The 18682-nt window shown below is 40.8% G+C and overlaps 1 protein-coding gene across 1 annotated transcript in view; it reads left to right on the forward strand.

Annotated features, from left to right (window-relative positions):
- me1 (malic enzyme 1, NADP(+)-dependent, cytosolic) overlaps positions 1 to 18682 on the forward strand; it is an 88585-nt gene that overhangs the window by 59573 nt on the left and 10330 nt on the right. Inside the window, exons 4-6 of the mRNA XM_046045109.1 lie at positions 5461 to 5536; positions 7791 to 7952; positions 15066 to 15169. Of these exons, the coding sequence (XP_045901065.1) occupies positions 5461 to 5536; positions 7791 to 7952; positions 15066 to 15169 (342 nt within the window). The remainder of the gene's footprint in view (positions 1 to 5460; positions 5537 to 7790; positions 7953 to 15065; positions 15170 to 18682) is intronic.

The following is an 18682-nucleotide window of genomic DNA, read 5'->3' on the forward strand; positions in this document are numbered from 1 at the left end:
AGTTACTTAGGGATTCTAACCCTAAGGGGACTCTAACCCTTTAACACTTAGGGACTCTAAGAAAGAGTGAGAAGAGGAAAGAGAAAGAGAAAACTAAGGAAGAAGAAGAAGGCAGAGCTGACCAATTGCAGTTCATGTCCTACATGTCAGCTACCGCATAGCCAAGCATCTACAAGCCTTTGTTGCGACGTGACCTTTTAATATGCAATAAATGCACCTTAAGGCCATAACCTGTGTTGGAGGGTTACAAGTACATAATGTTTAATCCCAAAAGAGTTGAGAACCACTGGCAGCACATCTGCTGTACCTGAGAGATTATTTATGTGCCTACTGGGCAAGGTGACAAATAAGCAAGAAACTATATCCTTTGAAAAAAATTTCCTCAACGTGGAAGGATAGTGTTCATTCTGCCATTTGAAGACATACTAGGTTTTATGTACTCCATTGTTTGAAAGCTTGACTTTACCTCTCAACAATTTCAACAATTTGCTCTCTGTCAAAGTGACATTTCAGAAGCTTTTACAAAATTTTTGACAATTGTTGTTTTAAGCGTTAAGAAAACACAACAAGAATTGTCCTCTTCACTTGGTTGACATTTACCCCTCCCCTCTGGGAAGAGTCACATACAAGATGTTTGCTCCATTCAGCTCCGATTAGGCCCTTTCAAAACGATTTAGAAAATCAAGTGGAAAATCCCCTGTCATATTTTATCTAATGGGACACAGAACAACTATAAAAAACCTGTCTATTGTGGCAAATTTGGAGCTTCATTAGTTGGAGAAATCTCAGTGCGTGACCGTGACCTTAACACTATTTTCTTTTCTCAGTGATTTGTGTCCACTGTGTCAGCTGAACCTTATGTGGCTGGCCTAACTGAGGGTGTCCAGCACAGTGAAGATTAAGGTTATGCAGTGAGGGTGAAGAATGGTGACGGTGGTGTTTTATGTGGACACAGGTCAACGATCGGAGAACGGCTTCCTCATGGGGCCCGGAGTGTTTTGGGGTCATGGTGTGGAAAGCCGCTTTTCCTCCTGCCGGCCCCCGCAGCCTTCCACAGTCCCGGGGGTGTGTTTTGTGTCGGGCTGCAGGTCAGCGGTGGTGCTGTTTCAGGCCATCAGGTTGTTTTCTTTACCCTCTCTGTTTTCGCCACACTCTTACAGGGGGAGCCAGACAATGCAGCTCAATGCTTTGTGGCCCTCCTCTCATCTAGAAAATGAGGCGACTGCTATGCGTTGTGGTTATTTCAGCAGTAGGAGTCTGACACACACACAGACACACATTTCAACTGTATACGCATTGAAATGAGGAGAAATATATGATTCCCAAACAGAGGTACTTGTACTCCATTACTTAACTCGTAGGGATACATGGATAGATTATAAAGTACTTCAACTAATTTAAAAACAATTGAAATTATGATTTAGTTAGAAAAAATATCCACGTATTGAGCTGCTTAATACCTAAACACCAAATTGAGAGTGCGTAAAACCAATCAGCAGTTGAAAGAGTTACAGTAGCTAAGAGTAATGGATAGACAATTCAAATAGTTAGCTAAAAGTAATTAATAAATACTGTAGTTCAAATCACCCCGTGACCCTGTACGCAGGATAAGCGGTTGACGATGGATGGATGGATGGATGGATGTAGTTCAAATCAATAGCTAAAAGTAATTGAAAATGCTGTTGTTCAAATAGTTAGCTAAAAGTCATGTTTACAATAGCCTAGCTAAAGGGTCTATAAAGGAGCAGGCCTACTAATCTTCTGAAAGGGCAGTGGGGGTAAAGGATGTTTGGAACCACAGAATGAAGAAATTTCAGTTTCTCCTAAAACAGCAGTCTTTATGGACAAGAAATGATGCAGAACATGTTCTGGTTTTGCTTTTATGTTGGCTAAACAAGCCTATCAGTCCTTGGATTGTGGACAAAAAGCTTTCACATCGTACACATCCCCATGACAGCTGCTGTATACTGTCAATGCATTAAGCAATTTCTTTTACCATCTCAGAATTCTTGCTGAAAATATCATCATTATCTTAACGGACAGTGATGATGGATTTAAAACAGCCTGACTCCTGACATCTTTAGACACTTTAAATTAGCTCTTTGTTGCTCTGGGTATTGTAGATGCGTGAGGGAATTTCTTAGAGGAGTTAGCGTGTGTTTTTCTGACGGAAAGGTGCCACGGGCGCTTCTGCAGCTCTATTTATTTCATTGTACTTCAAAGGTCATGAGGTCGACAACTCCCCTGAAAACACAGGGTGGCAGAAAACGGTAATTGGAGGGGGAAAAGAATAATGGCAAGCTGAATCTGAAATGTTTTTGGTAACCTTCAGGTGGACAGAGGTTAGGCATTACCACCTCTGTCTGCTTTGATCCATCTCATAAAGTTGTTTTCCAACAATCATAACGTGGGGTCAACCTTTCAGCCCCAATGCCGCTCTTTCTCCCCAAATTCCTCATATTGCAGTTGCTGGCATGTCCTCCTGGCTTCAGGTAAACAAACACAGCAGGCTGAACTTTCTCCCCGCTCCCTGCCAACAAGTGTATAAAGAAAACTAGACCGGCTCCCAGGACGGTCCCTTACAGCTGTGCAGATGTGTTTTTAGACTTTTGCCCATGGTGCATTTCAAGCAGCACCTATACACTTTTGTGCACAAATGTGCAGATGTATGCAGATGTTATATTGCCAGAAAAGTTTAAAAGGTGTTTAAAATGACAGATGCCAGATATCTGTGGCCTAGTGACCTTTATGTGACATGTGGAGCTCTCTGCACAGTCAATCTCTTTAAATCAGTCATGCTCTCTTTTTTTCTCTTGTATCCCTTCTCCTTTTCCTTTCTCTCCTTCTAGTCTTATGTGCAACTAATGTTTATTTTCATTATCAAAAAATCTGTACATTTTTCTGTTATTTATTATCAATTTATGGCAGAAAATATTGGAAAGTGTCCATCCCAATTCAAGGTAACCATTTCCATTGTTTTTGTTTTTTATAAATGAATAATTATTATACTAATTAAAAACTTTGGTGAAGGCTATACATCACTGCTGCCTCATTTCCTCACTCCTTTTTGGTTTAGCAATAGATCCAGAGATTACAGGTGATTTATATGATTTATTTATTAATTATATGAAAATGAGGGGGGGAATTATGTTAGCAATTAATAACAAGGAATGAGTCATCAACAACATTTAAATGATTTAATTGATTGATTGACTGATGTTGAACGTTCATTTCTATACTGAAAGTTTTGAAAAGGCAGGTCTATTGTAATATTTTTGACTTCATGGCTCTTTTTTCATGCCAAAAGGCAAAGCACTACTGTGAGCATTGGTAGTAACAGAGAAAGCAAAAAAATTGCAGCGAGTGTGACCCTATGTAAGTTTTATGTTTTTTCACTATCACTACTGTTATGTAGAGTTGTTTAAACTCGAGCCCTCAGCATACTGTAACGTTTCTAAATGCCAAAGTAGTTGAAAGGGCACCATCAAGTTCAAAAAAGGACCCATGGTGTGTAAGTTCAGCCTAATTAGAGATTAGAGAGGAAGCAGTGTTTACCTTTGGAGAGCAAACTCCCGGGGGCCAATGATGTCGGATGCCATGTGTGAGCTCCGCTACCATTCAGCTGGGGTCATGTAGTCATAGCACTGACCAACGGCCCATCAGCTGCACACACACACACACACACACCTCAACACTCAAAGGTTTGTATTCCCCGAAGACAAGAGTTAAGTGTGGATTTCTTTAGGGAAATCTTTCTAGTGACTAATGACTTTATTTTAAAGCTACAGTGCCGCTTGTTCTTCAAAGTTTTGTCTCTTCTGAAAGTGTAATTTAAGGCACTACCTGCATATGGGAATTCGACTTTAGGGACGCTCTAGGGCAAGTAGAATACTACATTTGATGTGGGTTTTTTGCAATTTAAAGGTATTGGAAGAGGTAGAAAGTATTAGTATCTGTCAAATATAACTTCTGAATGAAATCAAGTCATTTTGAGGCAGAATCTACCTTTCAGTCAAGTAGAAGCTGCAGTCACTTCCTGAAAAGTGGAATACTGCATTACGTGGTTTGTATTGGCCATTTAAAGGTATTTCAATGGGTAAAAAGGACCGGATTGGTTGGTACGCAGCAAGTTAAATAATGTAGAGTCATAAGGATAATTGCCGGGGCAATACAGCTTCATTTACAATTTATACAATCACTTTTCGGCACGACACCTGTCTGCTCTGCTGTCGAGTCTCTCTGGCCACATAAAATCTGATTTCAGGTCTGTTAACACCTTGTACAATCCATGATTAACACACAGTTAAAAACGAGGACAGGGACAGGCCACCAAAACTGGGGACTGTCCCCAGAGAACGGGGACGTCTAGTCACCCTACTATGAGATTGACATTTGTGATTTTGGAGTGAAATTTCTCATCTGTGATTGGATGGATTGCCAAGAAAGTTGGTACAGACATTCAACCCCCTTTGAGATGATCTGGTGATCCCTTAACATTTCATTTAGCACTTTGGTTTATGACAAACAATAAAAAACAACTAATGACATCTCCATCAGCTGTTCTTTGTGTTCAGTGCTAGCTAGTTAGCAAATCTTAGCATGCTAATAAACTAAACTAAGATGGCATTTACCTGCTAAATATCAGCATGTTAACATTGTCATATTGAGCACGTTAGCATGGTGATGTTTAGCCTCAGTACAGTACAGCCTCACAGAGCTGCTAGCGTGGCTGTAGAGGTTTATTTCCTACCAAGGTTACTCGTGTTAAGTGGAAACCCATGCTGACAGTGAACTCTACCTCATCACTGACTTATCAAAGCATTTATATGTGACGTTTATGTTTTCTCTTCATCTCAAGACATTTTATTTGTACGTTTAACAATGTGTCATACTGTTTGCATTGTCCAATGTTTCCTTCCATAAGAATTGACCGGGGATGGGTTTTTACTTTATGAGCAGATTCTCACAAATAGTGACGTTTTTATGGTCACAGGCACATGGAGGAGCATTTGCCCCCCATACTATAACCAGATGGGTGTGTTGGGTAGGAAAGACGCCGCAGCTGGACCTCACGCATAGAGATGATCTCTTTATCCTGGGATTGTCCCGAAGAGAAGGATATTGATGCCAGCAAGGAAAGAAAAGAGGGAGGATTGGTAGGAGGGGGTGATACCAAGATGAATGACTATTTGGGGAGCCTCAAGCGTCCAAAGCAAACTCCCTGCAGAGGCCCTGGGCTCAAAATTAGTCCATTTCAATATGGTATTGGGCAGAAGAAAGAAAAGCAAAAAAGTTATAGCAGTTTAACTTCAAACAGTCTCTGGGGTTAAGCTTAGAGCTGTTTTTCCTACAAATCTTAGTTAAGATGTTTTTAGAAGCCCCGTGATGCCTTCTGAATGTGCAAAGTGTGGTCTGATTGTGCTGGATTAAGTTGTTCTGTTTGTTTTTGGTATGTTTCAGGGGGCTGTTCATCACCATTCACGACCGTGGCCATATTGCTAGGATACTCCAGAACTGGCCAGAAAAGGACATCAGGGTAAATTTATATAAGAGTGGCATGAACTCTTACATGAGTAGTTGATAATATTAACGTCTAGCACTCCTACATTACAAAACAAAAAAACAAATGTCTTGTTCTGTATGACTGCATCAAGGAAGCAAAACATAACAATGTATGTATGAAAAAATGTCTGAATACCGAAGGTTTTTGTCCCACTGGTCAACACAAAATGAGTGAGGACACAAATACGAACATACCTGTTTTTGTGCCTCTAATTGTCAACCAAATTCAAACCAAAAGACCAAATCCAACGCTGCATCCAAAACCCATATATGTTATTCCTCTGTGTGAGATAGCTACATTGTTCAAAAACTGTTAAAAACTGAAAACAGAGCCACACACTTGGCAACATGTTCCTTTATTACCGATAACATGGGCACTATAGTTTATTTTTAGTTGATCCCTGATGGTGTGAATACATAATATTCTTTGTGTGATCAATCAACGGTGTTAAATTATCCGAAAGTCCCGTGAGGTGCGGAGAACTCTCAACAACACCTGTGAAGCTGGGGCTCGGACTCGTCAGCTCTAGATAATTTGCTAGAAAATAGTCAGCTAAAATGCGCAATTTTATTCTATTTGTACAACAAATGCTAAAAATGCAGTACCCAGTTATTTTAGAAAAACGATTTAGCCTTTCATGTATAAATTTTTGTTAACCATTTATGTGCTTAGTTGGAATGACTCTTTTGAATTTCCTTCAGAACCTTTCAAAGTAAAAGGTCTCAGTTAAACATGACAGATATTATTGCCGACAACTGACATAGACTACCTCTATGGAGTTACACTCACACAAGCGATTATCTAAACTAGTTTTACGACTTTAGGATAAACTACTTTGAGTGAAAGCAGACCACAATAATTCACAATAATCATAACAGACATAAAATTAGAACTTGATGTAATATAATGCTAAATGACACACGTGAAAATATAATAAGCTACTGTACTATTAACAATACTGAAGATAGTGTTTAAACTACGAGAGACTACCTTTTTGTGATTTGAAGAAGCTGGAGACATTGCTACCTATATTGGATTGATATTTCATCATGATAAAAACACACATGTTTTTATTACTTTCAGAATTGATGTGTTTTTGTTACCTTTAGAATCAGCCCTTTATATCTACAAAGGGAGCGGGTCCTCTTCCACAAAGTCCACCTTGTTGAACCACCATGGTTCTATACTTGCCCAGAACGGACAAACCAAAAACTGGCTCTAGATAGGGCCTTTTGCACAGGCCATTTGTTGTTTCTCCTACATGCTTGGAACAGGAGGGTGAGGCAAGCAGTTTTCAAATGGTTGCAAACTGCATTTTCACTACTAGATGCCACTAATTCCTTCACTGCATCTTTAATCTTCTGGATAGAGCAGCTACTGTATGTGCAGGTCATAATCTAGTCATATTTAGAATGACGAAACCAGCATGCATTCCTGGCATGTCAAAAATACCTGCAGCCTCAGCCACCTGTTCACAGCTGTCAACAGCAGGGCATTTACCTTGTCGCTGACATGCCGCCTCTCATTGTCAGGGTGGTCTTATCGTAAACTTGCCTAATATGCCCTACTGTTAACATTTCCAGAGAGAAGGCAAACGGGAGCCAAGGTAGTCATCCACTGATAGGCATTTGCGGCTTTTTTTGTCACATATTAACAAGTGATAGGAAAGAAAGCTGTTAATGGTATTAAGTATGGTCATTATAGATTTTAAACATTCAAATGGGAAACCTAATGACACTCTTAAAACCTGTCAGATTGTGGCAGGAACAAGGCTGTAAAAATGTTGTTCCAGACTTATCTGCGTCACACCGATGGTGGAAAAAGAAAAACACTTAGAATTAGGAACATTTCAAATTAAACACTTCTGCTGGTGATATTAAGTGTTTGTGATTTGTTTGAGGCTTGTGGAATCAACCCAGAGGAACTTATTTATTGCTTAATCGGTAAAGTGACTAGCGAGTGGAAAGCCAGGAGGGTGTAGGAGGAGCTGGCTTACACTGAAGGGAAAAAAACATGTTTCTAGGTAGCAGGTTGGACTTGTTTTGGTAAAGAACATTTGAGTTCATGAGAAATAGAGCCAGAACTCCTGCTTCATTTATTTTCTCATTAAATTGTGCATAAAATCCAAGAATAACCTGCATGTAGTAGCATTATACACAGATTTAAATTGATGTGGTGGTTGGGGTGGGTACTGTAATTTATGGCTGACAGTTATGATGTTTGATAGGCTGTGTGTGTGACAGACGGAGAGAGGATCTTGGGGCTGGGAGACCTGGGCTGCTGTGGCATGGGCATCCCCGTGGGTAAGCTGGCCCTCTACACAGCCTGTGGGGGTGTGCCGCCCCAGCAGTGCCTGCCTGTCATGCTGGATGTGGGCACAGACAATGAGGTAAGAGCTTTTCGCAGAACTATTAGCAACTTGTTATACTGTATTGTGTTATTTTTACATTGAATCTATCTCTATCTAAGGTAGAAAGTAACATTTATTCATTAAGTGTCAACCACATTTACTTCAGCTGAGCATTTTCATTTTGAGAAACTTTGAAATGGAGTGTACTGTCAGAGTACAAAGGAAAATATTTATGTCACTACACTTTTAACACACTAGTTAACATTAGCTTCATTGGACCAGCCACAAGATAACAGTCATGCTAACGGCTCTATGAGGTAGACTTAATACTTTCAGCTAAATGCCAACGTCAGCACGCTAACATGGTCACAAAGACAATGTTAACATGCTGATGTTTAGTAGATATAATGTGTATACCATGTTCATCATCTTATTTCAGCATTTTAGCATGTTGCTAATTAGCACTAGCACAATGTAAGGATTAAACAAAAAAGATATAACATGTTAATTAGTGACATACAGAGGGGCTGGCAGACAAATTATTTTACTAGTGGGCAGAGCCAGGCAAGACTCCAGTCGTTATGCTAAGTTTAGCTAACCTGCTCCTGGCTGTAACTTCATATTTACTATACAGACCTGAGAGTGGTATCAGTTTTCTGACCTAACTCTTGGAAAGAAGTGTATTTCCCAAAATGTTGAACTAAGTAGTACAATTTGGAGTGTAGGACTTTAACTTTTATGAAGATTTTTAGTGTGGTATTGTTACTTCTACTTGATAAAGAACATGTATTTTAGAAACATTTACATCAAACAAGTATTAACTTCCAATCAATTATGTTTGCTTTACTTTTACCAAAAAGAGATCAAGATAGCGTAACAGAAGCTGGGGATGGTAGTGTCTTGCTCAACTCGACATGGGTTAAATTAGATGAAACTGTAACCTTCCTTGTGGGGACATTAGGTCATTATAACCCCAAGTAGTAATGATCAAGAGCGCTGACCTCTCAACTACTGCCCCAGACCCTTAAACTCAAAATTTTACTCCAACAAATGAAAATGCCGTGAGTATGTGTTGCATTATGCCAGTAGGGAAATGCTGCTTATCCACCGTTGCCAGGTAGTCCTTGCCTCAAAAACTGGCCAAGAAAAAGAAAACAAATCTTATACTTTACAACCAGGAAACACCCTTTACGTAAGTGAGGTAAGCAGCTCCATTGGTGGATGCCAGCTGGGAAAGCACCTCTCCCATGTGGCTATTGGTGAGAGTAGCAGCCAACAGAGCTAGTTACCCACCTGTGGTCTATGGAGGTGTCTCGGATTTAAATTTTGGGCAGGGCAGCACGTGTTGCCTTAAACCGACTAAGAATAGCCTGTGTACACTTCTATATATACACAAGTCTTGGTCTCGACCAAGGGCGTGGCAGCCCCGGATGCCTGTGTGCCTGACACAGCTGACTCAGCCTGTCAGAAGCTAACCTTCATTTACCAAGACAGTCTTCACATGACTCAGTCCTTGGCAAATGTCACAAGTGGATTAGGGGTGAGAGGTGTTGCTGAGGATAAATGAGTTCGCGAATTAAAGATACCAAGAACCGAAGAAACCCACTGATTTCATACAGGTGATGGCATCATTGATGGCCTGTGACAGCACTCACCCAATAAACACTTCATTACGTAATCAAAATTCTCAGGGTCACAGCAGAAATCCCTTGCATTATAACAGAAACACTGCACTCTTCCCAGAAAACCCATAAAAAATATTATATTTCAATATTAGAGCTCTTTGTGCCTTTGGAACTGCATTAAGAGAGCAAAGTCATCTCATCCTGCCAAGTCCTTCACCTCAGCTCTTTATCTTTATAGGCCTACAGTATACAGCTCTGCCTTTTGACCTCTTCGTGTACTGGCATCTCTACCTTCCACACGGAGTCTACTAGTATGAGTAATTCTGGTTTAGAGTGATAATACCATCTGCAGATTAGATTATTGGATGCACTGCAGCAGTTTTAGACATTTATAGGCATCACAGCACAACTTTCACAAGCTGTCTCATAGTCTTTGATCCAAACTTGCCTCAGTATGCTTTAAAACCACTGCCAAAATAGGAAGAAGATAAACACTTTTTTTGTGTGTATAGATGTGTGTGTCAGTGAGCATAGATGGGGAGCTCATGGATGATCAGTCTATTACTGTTGAGGTAGCACTGTTGGACTTCAGACATAACAACTTAAAACAGGTGAAGATATAGGAATATAGGATTCGATTATAGCAATAGTTCTGCATACACTTATTTGATTTCTGTACAAAATGACAATTTGTGGTATTAGAAGAAGTTACAAGTTACTCCTGTGCTCATCATCAGAATCTCACAACTTGCACTATAGCTGGAGATGCTGTACAGAAGTGCTGGGTGGATAAACTGTTGTCCATCAAGAAATAGCTAAAGCTCACAATTCCCCCTTTTTGTACAGATTAAACAAACAAGGTACAACATGTTAATTAGTCAACTTTAGGGTACTAGTATTTAGCGTATATTTGAAGGTTGGAGAGAGCCAGATCGCCTCCCGGCTCTAGATCTGTGCATAATGCACAGATATGTGCAGTGTCTTTAGTGTTAACAGCGGTGTTTTGTGTTAAACGGTTAAAAACACCAAAGTAACACAAACAAACTAACCGATCGAAACTCCTGTGTTTTGTGAGGTAAAATGTTTTTGTCAAGAGAGTGGACCTGGATCAATTTCAAACAATCTTCCGATTTGTTACATAGTCACAAAAACATGGGGAAGTAGGGTCGGGGTTGAAAAATACCAAGAAAAAGCTATAGAAGAGATTTTACTGTAGTCTGCCTGGCTGTGGCGACTTTTCCATTTTTCTATTACTCTAGAGAGATGACAGGCTAAATGGGTTGTAATGGGATAAATTGGCAGCCTCTGTGTATGTGTCTAAAGTGTAGTTCTAGTGGGCTGGCTTCATATGGGAGGCAGGCTAGCCTGCTGCCCCTCAGTACCCCATCTCACTCTGCAGCCCTGAACGTAAAGGCATGATGGGAGCAAATAGAGGTGGGTGGCTATGAGGTAGTGGTAGCTCTTGCTAATTATTAAAATTACTGTTATTATGGGATTATATTTGTCCTTGAGTGGATATGGGGGTAAAGGGAGAGGCAAGCAGGCAGACATCCAAACAGTTAAGCAGGCAGAACCCCTTAATAAGACATAGTTTTTTTCCTTTAAACAAATAGTTCAACATTTTGGGAAGTTATTTCACTCATTTGCTTTCTTACCAAGGGTTAGATAAGAAGATTAATATCCCTCTTATATTAGAGATATTAGAGTGGTATCAATCTTCTCATCTAACTCTCATCAAGGAAGTGAATTAGCATATTTCCCCAAATGTCGAACTATTCCTTTAATCTTTTAGCACATAATGAGGAGGCTCAGTGTCTGTAAAATGTCTCTTTGGCTACTAGTTGTTATTTTTTCTGCAGAGGAATGTGGTAGCTGTGTAATCTTGTGTGAGAACCAGCAGTGAACCATCACTACCTGGACAGCCCTTATCTCGGTCTCACATAGAGTACAGACAAGACATAGGGACATCTGTAGAGAAAGAGGCACAGAATCACACACAGCAGAAAGAAAAGCCAGTTTTTACTGCATCATCTTGTTATCTCTCTGGACTGTAACTGTGTGTGTATCCGCCGTCTTACTTGGAATAATCTCAGCACACACACTCATGCTGATATGAGAGTCAGTGACGTCACCCTGGACAATATGCTGTTTGTGCGTGTGTGGCGGGGCTTTCATGGGTCCTTTACTTCAGACAGGTCCAAAACTCCAGCGCAACAGTTTGGAAACAGTTGCAATAGGGAAAACGGAGCTTCTGTGTCCCTAGCAAGCATGAACTGTAAAGCCATACACAAGGACTAATCCCCTCTGAGAGAAAAGGGGCTGTACAACACAAAGGACAGCTTAGCCAATCAACAGTAGATAATCTGGGACAAAAAGACAACTCATGTCAACAGTTCAGCACAGTGTCAACGAGGTCAGCCCACTTAAAACTCACTCAGGACTATCCGAATCACTTATAATGCAGCTCCTACTATTTCACATTTAGAGTCAGTTTTGTCATATTGTGAAATTAGACTGAATAATGAAACAAAAACGCACCATCATTCACCATAACTCAACAGAAGGCACATTAGCTGCAAGTGAACTCCACTGCACCACTCTAAAAAACTCTCTTTCTCCTTGCATGCTCTTGCATCATCTTGTGAAATTACCACCCAAAAACTCTCTCTGATATCAATCCCCTTCTCCGTGTGGGATCACATGAAAATGTTTAGCTTGTTTTGGTTACAGTTGAACTTGGCCACCTTTAGCCTATTACTGCCTCTTAAAAGCATGCCAGGAAATGAGTTGTCAACTTCAAATAAATATTGCCTTAAATAAACTTTTTGAGCTGTTCTTGGACATGGCAACTCTGGACCCTGCCATGGAAAGGTGGCCGCTGCCTTCTCCAAGCCGCGCTCATCTTAGTGGCACCCTCTAATTATCCATCTCCAGAAGAAATGGTCGCCTGTCCCAATGAGGCACAACTGCACTTCGGATATAGTTCCCTGCTCTTTGGGATAAAAATTCTCTGGAAGTCAAAGTTTACATAGTGTAGCACATTTGGATTATGAGTCTATCTTCTGAAATCTGTCAAGGGCAGGATCTACTGCTTGTTGTATGTTGAGATACAGCCATGTTATGTCAGGCAGGTGCAGCATGTCAAAGATCTGATGAAATATGTGCTGATACTCCAAAGGAAAGTCTGTACGCAATCTATTTCTGCTAGGTGGCATTTACTTCCACCTAATTCATCACAGTCTCACTCACTCTTTCATTCTGTTTCTCTCTGTCACACACATGCATTCCCATTAACCTCTACTTTTAATTTTCTCACTTCCATGCCATATCCCTCTCATTCTTCAAAATAGGTGCAAAGGTCATGAACTTCAGCAGAGACAAATTATTTATTTATTCAGTACTTTAGTTTATGACCAAATACACACAACATTGACATTCCCATCACCCCCAGCTGTACTATAATAAGCAAATGTTTGCATGCTAACAAGCTAAACTAAAATGGTGCACATGGTAAAATCATAGCTGCTTAACCCTTAACAACAGCTAGTGTGGCTGTAGCATCTCGGGCCTGTTACTTCTATTCTCACTTGCTTATATAGTTACTCTCTAGGTAACCCCATATGATACAACAGGATGTTAACCACTCCACAAATATGAGGCACATAATAGTTGAAATACATTCTAAACCAAATAACTTTTGAATAAAGCCAGAGAATAGAGCCATTATATGCTTACTGTTGATCGTTCATTATTACCAGAGATACGGTAATTTGTCCAGTGTAATAATGATATTTCTCCTAAAACCATGTGACAGTGGTTGATACATAAACATTTGAAACACCCTGCTGCATAAACATTTGCTACAGGGTTAGGAAATGAGTGAACCGACATGACAGGAAGTGTTTCTGAATGCTGTAGGATCACACACATGGTTATCATTATAGCAGAGGTCTGAGGTCTGCAGAGACACAGGTGTGTTTATGTGTGAGGATGTGTTCACATACTGTATATGTCTCTTCCCTCTTTTTAATTTTCACATCCAGAAATGAGTACACATATACATACATACATACATACATACACAACATACATCTCTCTTTTTACTTCATGGCATCACATACTACCTTTCCCATGTAACAGTTTATACTCATGATGTCATCATCTCGTAAATTATTTTTACATTCAGTGACGAGTAGTCAGTTAAGTTAAAATTTGTTTGCATGTGTGATACAGGAGAGAGCAGGGTTGGGTGGGTGTCTCTGAATAAGGTTACCAAGGTTTCAAAATAAAAATGAGAAAAACATCACCGTTTCATACGTGGAGGTCAGGTTTTATCAGTTCTATGGAGCCGCCTGTGAAGGTGTCATTGAGCAATGAGATAACTATTTTTATAACATTAGCATGTACAGGCGATTGCCACTTGAAGAGCAACTCAACCAATTTTACACATCATGAAAAATTTACTGGGCGGCACTGTGGCCCGGTGGATAGCGCTGTGCCCTCACAGCAAGAAGGTCGCGGGTTCAAACCCCTTTCTGTGTCTGCATGTGCAAGTTTGCATGTTCTCCCTGTGTCTCTTCGGGTGCTCCGGCTTCCTCCCACCATCCAAAGACATGCGGCCTAGGTTGATTGGTGACACTAAATTGTCCTTGGTGTGTCTCTTCGGGTGCTCCGGCTTCCTCCCACCATCCAAAGGCATGCGGCCTAGGTTGATTGGTGACACTAAATTGTCCTTGGTGTGAGTGTGACTGGTTGTTTGTCTATGTGTGGCCCTGCGATGGACTGGTGACCTGGGATTGGCTCCCGCCCCCCACGACCCTGTACGCAGGATAAGCGGTTGACGATGGATGGATGGATGGATGGATGGATGGATGGATGGAAAAATTTCCTCAGCCTCTGAAATTAGTTGCATAATATCTTTGGCCCTGTAGGGATCTTCTGAAAGTCTGACAAGATTATCCTGATGATGTCATCAACGCTGCCATCAGAAAAAAGTAGTTTGGTACTAACTGTAAGGGCAGAAAATTACACTAACTATTGTTTGAAAGGAATTCATTTTTCATTTATAATTTGACGATTAAAGATTGATGACGTTACACTAGTTAATAGTGGAAATAAATTTATTGGAATGGTTTTCCTTATAATTAGTACCAAATTACATTTGCAGAAAATTACCATTATTAACCAATAAAATAAAGTCATACCGTCAAGCCTTACTCTGTACTTATTCATTACATTACTCCAATACCTGACTTGATCTTACTTTAAAGACTATGCCTGCTCCTTATCTCTGCTTCTGCTACATTGAATTTGATGCTGTGCACTGTACATGATGTCCCACAATGTTATAGTAGTACTTTTAAACAGTTCTTCTTGTAGACATGTGGAGTTACTAAGATTTAAAGACAAGTTACAAGTAACAAAGAATCATCTCCTTTCTCTCTGCTTCTCCTTCAATCTCCTATTAGTTAATTTTTTTTCTCCTCTAACCTGTCTTTCTGTCCTCTGGCTCCATGTGTTTCTGCAGGCGCTGCTGAAGGACCCTCTCTACATTGGGCTGAGACATAAGAGAGTGCGAGGCCAGGCCTATGATGACCTGCTGGATGAATTTATGAAGGCTGTGTCGGACAGGTATGATCATATTGGCCTTCAATTAATCATTTGCCCACTCCTTTTCTGCTGTCTGCTATTGTCATTTTAATACAGACAGCACATGGTGCTGTTAAAAGAAATATGTTAAGCAGTTTAGCATAGTCAGAGGATGCTGAGTGATGTAGCTGAACCTTGTGGGATTTGGGGGTCTGAAACTTTAGTCACAGATGATTCAGTTTTACCTTCTCTAAAGTTTTGGTTACTAAGCAATGTCAGTCAAAACGTACTGGCTGAATGGCATCATTAGCTTATTGAAAAGTGATCAGAGAGACTTTGTACCCGTCTGTGCTGTTGATTTCAATGGCATGATTCTCTCATTGAGATGGCTGAGAGCACAGCTAACCTGCTAAGACGGTTGAACTGAACACAACATATTATCTATTTTGAAACTGTCCACAATAATCTGACTTTCGTGTTAGTCCACAGAAGCTCTGCTAATTGAGTCAGGGATGATAAAGAGCTGTAAATGGGAACGTGACTGATCATGTGAACAGAGATGCTTAAAGGGAGAGTGGGAGACCTCTGTGTTTTTGGAAGAATCTGTTGCCTTGACTCCAGTGGTCCCAGTCCAGGGAAAATATCCAGCCTTATCTTCCACAAGCACAGAGGATCATCAGTCAGACTTAAGATGTCATGTTGTCATGCCAAACCTTGGATTATTGAGCAGTGGATCACAGTGAGGGGTTAGCTTTGGCTTGTTTGACTTGGGAGTCATTGCAAGGCACTGGAGTGTTTAGTATTTCAAATTGTCACTCATTTGGTTTTCAAACGCTGATCTTATCTCTGAGCTGAATGAGGGGAGTCATGTTGCTTCCCTTTGGGTCTTATACCTCATGGGTTTATTGCAGTCCTGTCCTAGATGAGACTTTTGTATACCTTTTGACTTGCATGCATGCTGACACGTCTGTGTGGATCTCTGTGTCGCTGTGAGCTTTCACAGCCACACACACGGGCCTGGTTAAGGCTTGTCCTAACCCAGAGAGACCAGAGTCCAGAGGGAGAGTCCTGGATCTGGGCCCCCTCCAGCTGGCAACAGGAAGCCCTGACTCTAATAACCGGGTGGCTTTTCAACTACAGGGAACAGCAAAGCTTTTTCCCCAAAGGAGCCGGATTGGCGGAAAATGAGTAATTATGGGCTCAGAGATTGAATGAATGATTACAGCTCTGCAGACTTCAAGTAATATTCATGTTTAGTTTTCTAAGAAACTAAACGTGAACTAAAATACTCTGGATTGACTCATCATCAATAAGCAGCAGAACTCTGGGAGGAGTTTTTAATCCACCATTTTAAAAATGCTTTCCTGTTGACGAAGAATGGTTAGTGATGCAAGCGAGTGTTTGATTTCAGGCCAGCCTCCCATTCTCCAGCAACCACTGCTGTTGAATAATCAGCAGGTGTTGTCTGCTCCTTTTGTCTTCAGGCAGAAAAGAATTATCCCTAAATCTCAATGCTCCTGCACACGCCCACAACACAAAAAGGCTCAGCAAAGGTTTTAAAACGTTGAACTCGTATTCAGTATTTTCAGTCAGGGAAACTCTCACCTTTTTGCCACACGTTGTGTTTTTGTTGGTGTTTGCATATTTCTCTGTAAGAATCCCACTGCGTAAAGGTAATGAGGTGAAACTGGAGCGACGTGTTGGAACTGAAAACTCCACACAAGTAACAGAGAAACAGTGCACTTAGTCGCACAGCAATAACACATGAGGCTCTTTGTTCTAAATGCATCTCTATCAGGATCTAATACTGCTTAGTGACATTACGCTTTTAGGAGCATACAGCTTTTAGTAGAGCCCTTGGGATTGGAACAGTGGAAGAAAATCAGAGAGGGGGAGAGGGAGAGGGAGGGAGAGAGAGATGCAGCGAAGGTCTATAGACTAGAGCCGGGCCGCTGCAGGACTCGTCTTGTACATGGTACTTCATAGTGTCTGCTAGTCATCCGGAAGTTGCCAGGCAACCAGCAGAAGGCACTTAACATGGCCAAGAAGTAGTCTAGCACATAACCCCTCATAAAACCACAACTTATTGTTTTTATACTTAAGTTTTGGTACGGATTAAACTAAATATATAACGTGTTACTTAGCAAGTTAATTAGCTTTAGAGGGCTCGTAGGCAGATTTTGTTCACTTTGGACAGAGCCAAGCTAGTCGTTTCCCTCTGTTTTCAATCTTTGCGCTAAGCTAAACTAATCACCAGCTGGCGTTGGCTTCATGTGTAATTCTCATCTCAACTCTTGGCAGTGAAGTGAATAAACATATTTCATAATATCGAACTCTTCCTTCAAAGAAAAAGTACTTCTAGACCTTAGGTAGATCAATTTAATTTAAAGTGTATATTTTTGGGAAGCCAAAATACTGTGTATGGTTGACTCAGACATTTTGCATCATGATGTCAAAACGATTCATGTCACAAATAATTGTACAGTCTTTGACAGGCTCTAGGTTGTTCTCCATTGCAAATCTGAGTAGCACGCAAAGACTAAAGGAATGCCACCAACTATTTTAAACTCTTGGCAATGAGAGAATAAGGAACAGAAAGACCAGTGGGTGGAAGGATGGATGGATGAAAGGAGCAACAGAGGAGAGGAGAAAGAATGCAGAATGCGTCCTTGTCTTTAATGACGGCTCGGGGATTTGAGAAATAATGTGTGCTGAATGATGCTGGCTCTCTGGAGAGCGAGAAGGGGCTGGGGATTTATTAAGGCTTCAGCCACGAAGCCATGAAGGCCCCGTAGGGACGGTGGTAACAGACAGCCTGTGTGTGCACACAAACACACATGTATGCACATGTATGCAACAGCTGTGTTTGGACAGAGCACCCTTGTCCGAGACCTTCTTTGCAGAGGTCCCCTCTGGTTCTGTATGCACTACCTTCTCCTCTTCTTCCTCAGTGTTAGAAGTATATATCCACCCTATTACCTGTAGATTCCGATTTCATCGAGTCTCGGATGAAGCCAGATCATGTTTCCTGAAGGAGCTGGGTCACTCGTTAACTCCCCTGTCCTGCAGACATAACACCAAACGTCTGAGTGATTCACCACATGGGAAAGCGTCTGTCGTCTGTCGTCTCAAGTCTCACACTCTTATTTTTTTTATACTATCAAAAATGAATAATAATGTTCTCAATTTATTGGACTGGCTTGGCAGTAAGAACCAAGACACCCTGAAAGTTCTACTTCAGAAAACAATGAGTCTAGGTATTTTTGTTTCATTTTACTACCCGTATTGTAGTGGTAAGTCATAAATCACAACAAAATAAAAGTTTTGAGCACAAAGGAGCTCTGTGTTGTTCTGGTAGCATTTCCCAGATAGCTTAAACAGCACAATGGCAGGAAAGGTTAGTTTTTTGTCTGCAGGTGTCTAGTTGTCTCCAACTCTCCAACTTGAAAATCAATGAAAGTCAATACACCTGCCTTCATAAGATAATTTATATTGTGTAAATGGATGTCGGGTGATTGGCTTACAAAGTTAGCTCTCTTGCGGAGCCTTTAAAGG

Source organism: Micropterus dolomieu, linkage group LG03 (genome assembly GCF_021292245.1).
Source record: "Micropterus dolomieu isolate WLL.071019.BEF.003 ecotype Adirondacks linkage group LG03, ASM2129224v1, whole genome shotgun sequence".
NCBI lineage: Eukaryota > Metazoa > Chordata > Actinopteri > Centrarchiformes > Centrarchidae > Micropterus > Micropterus dolomieu.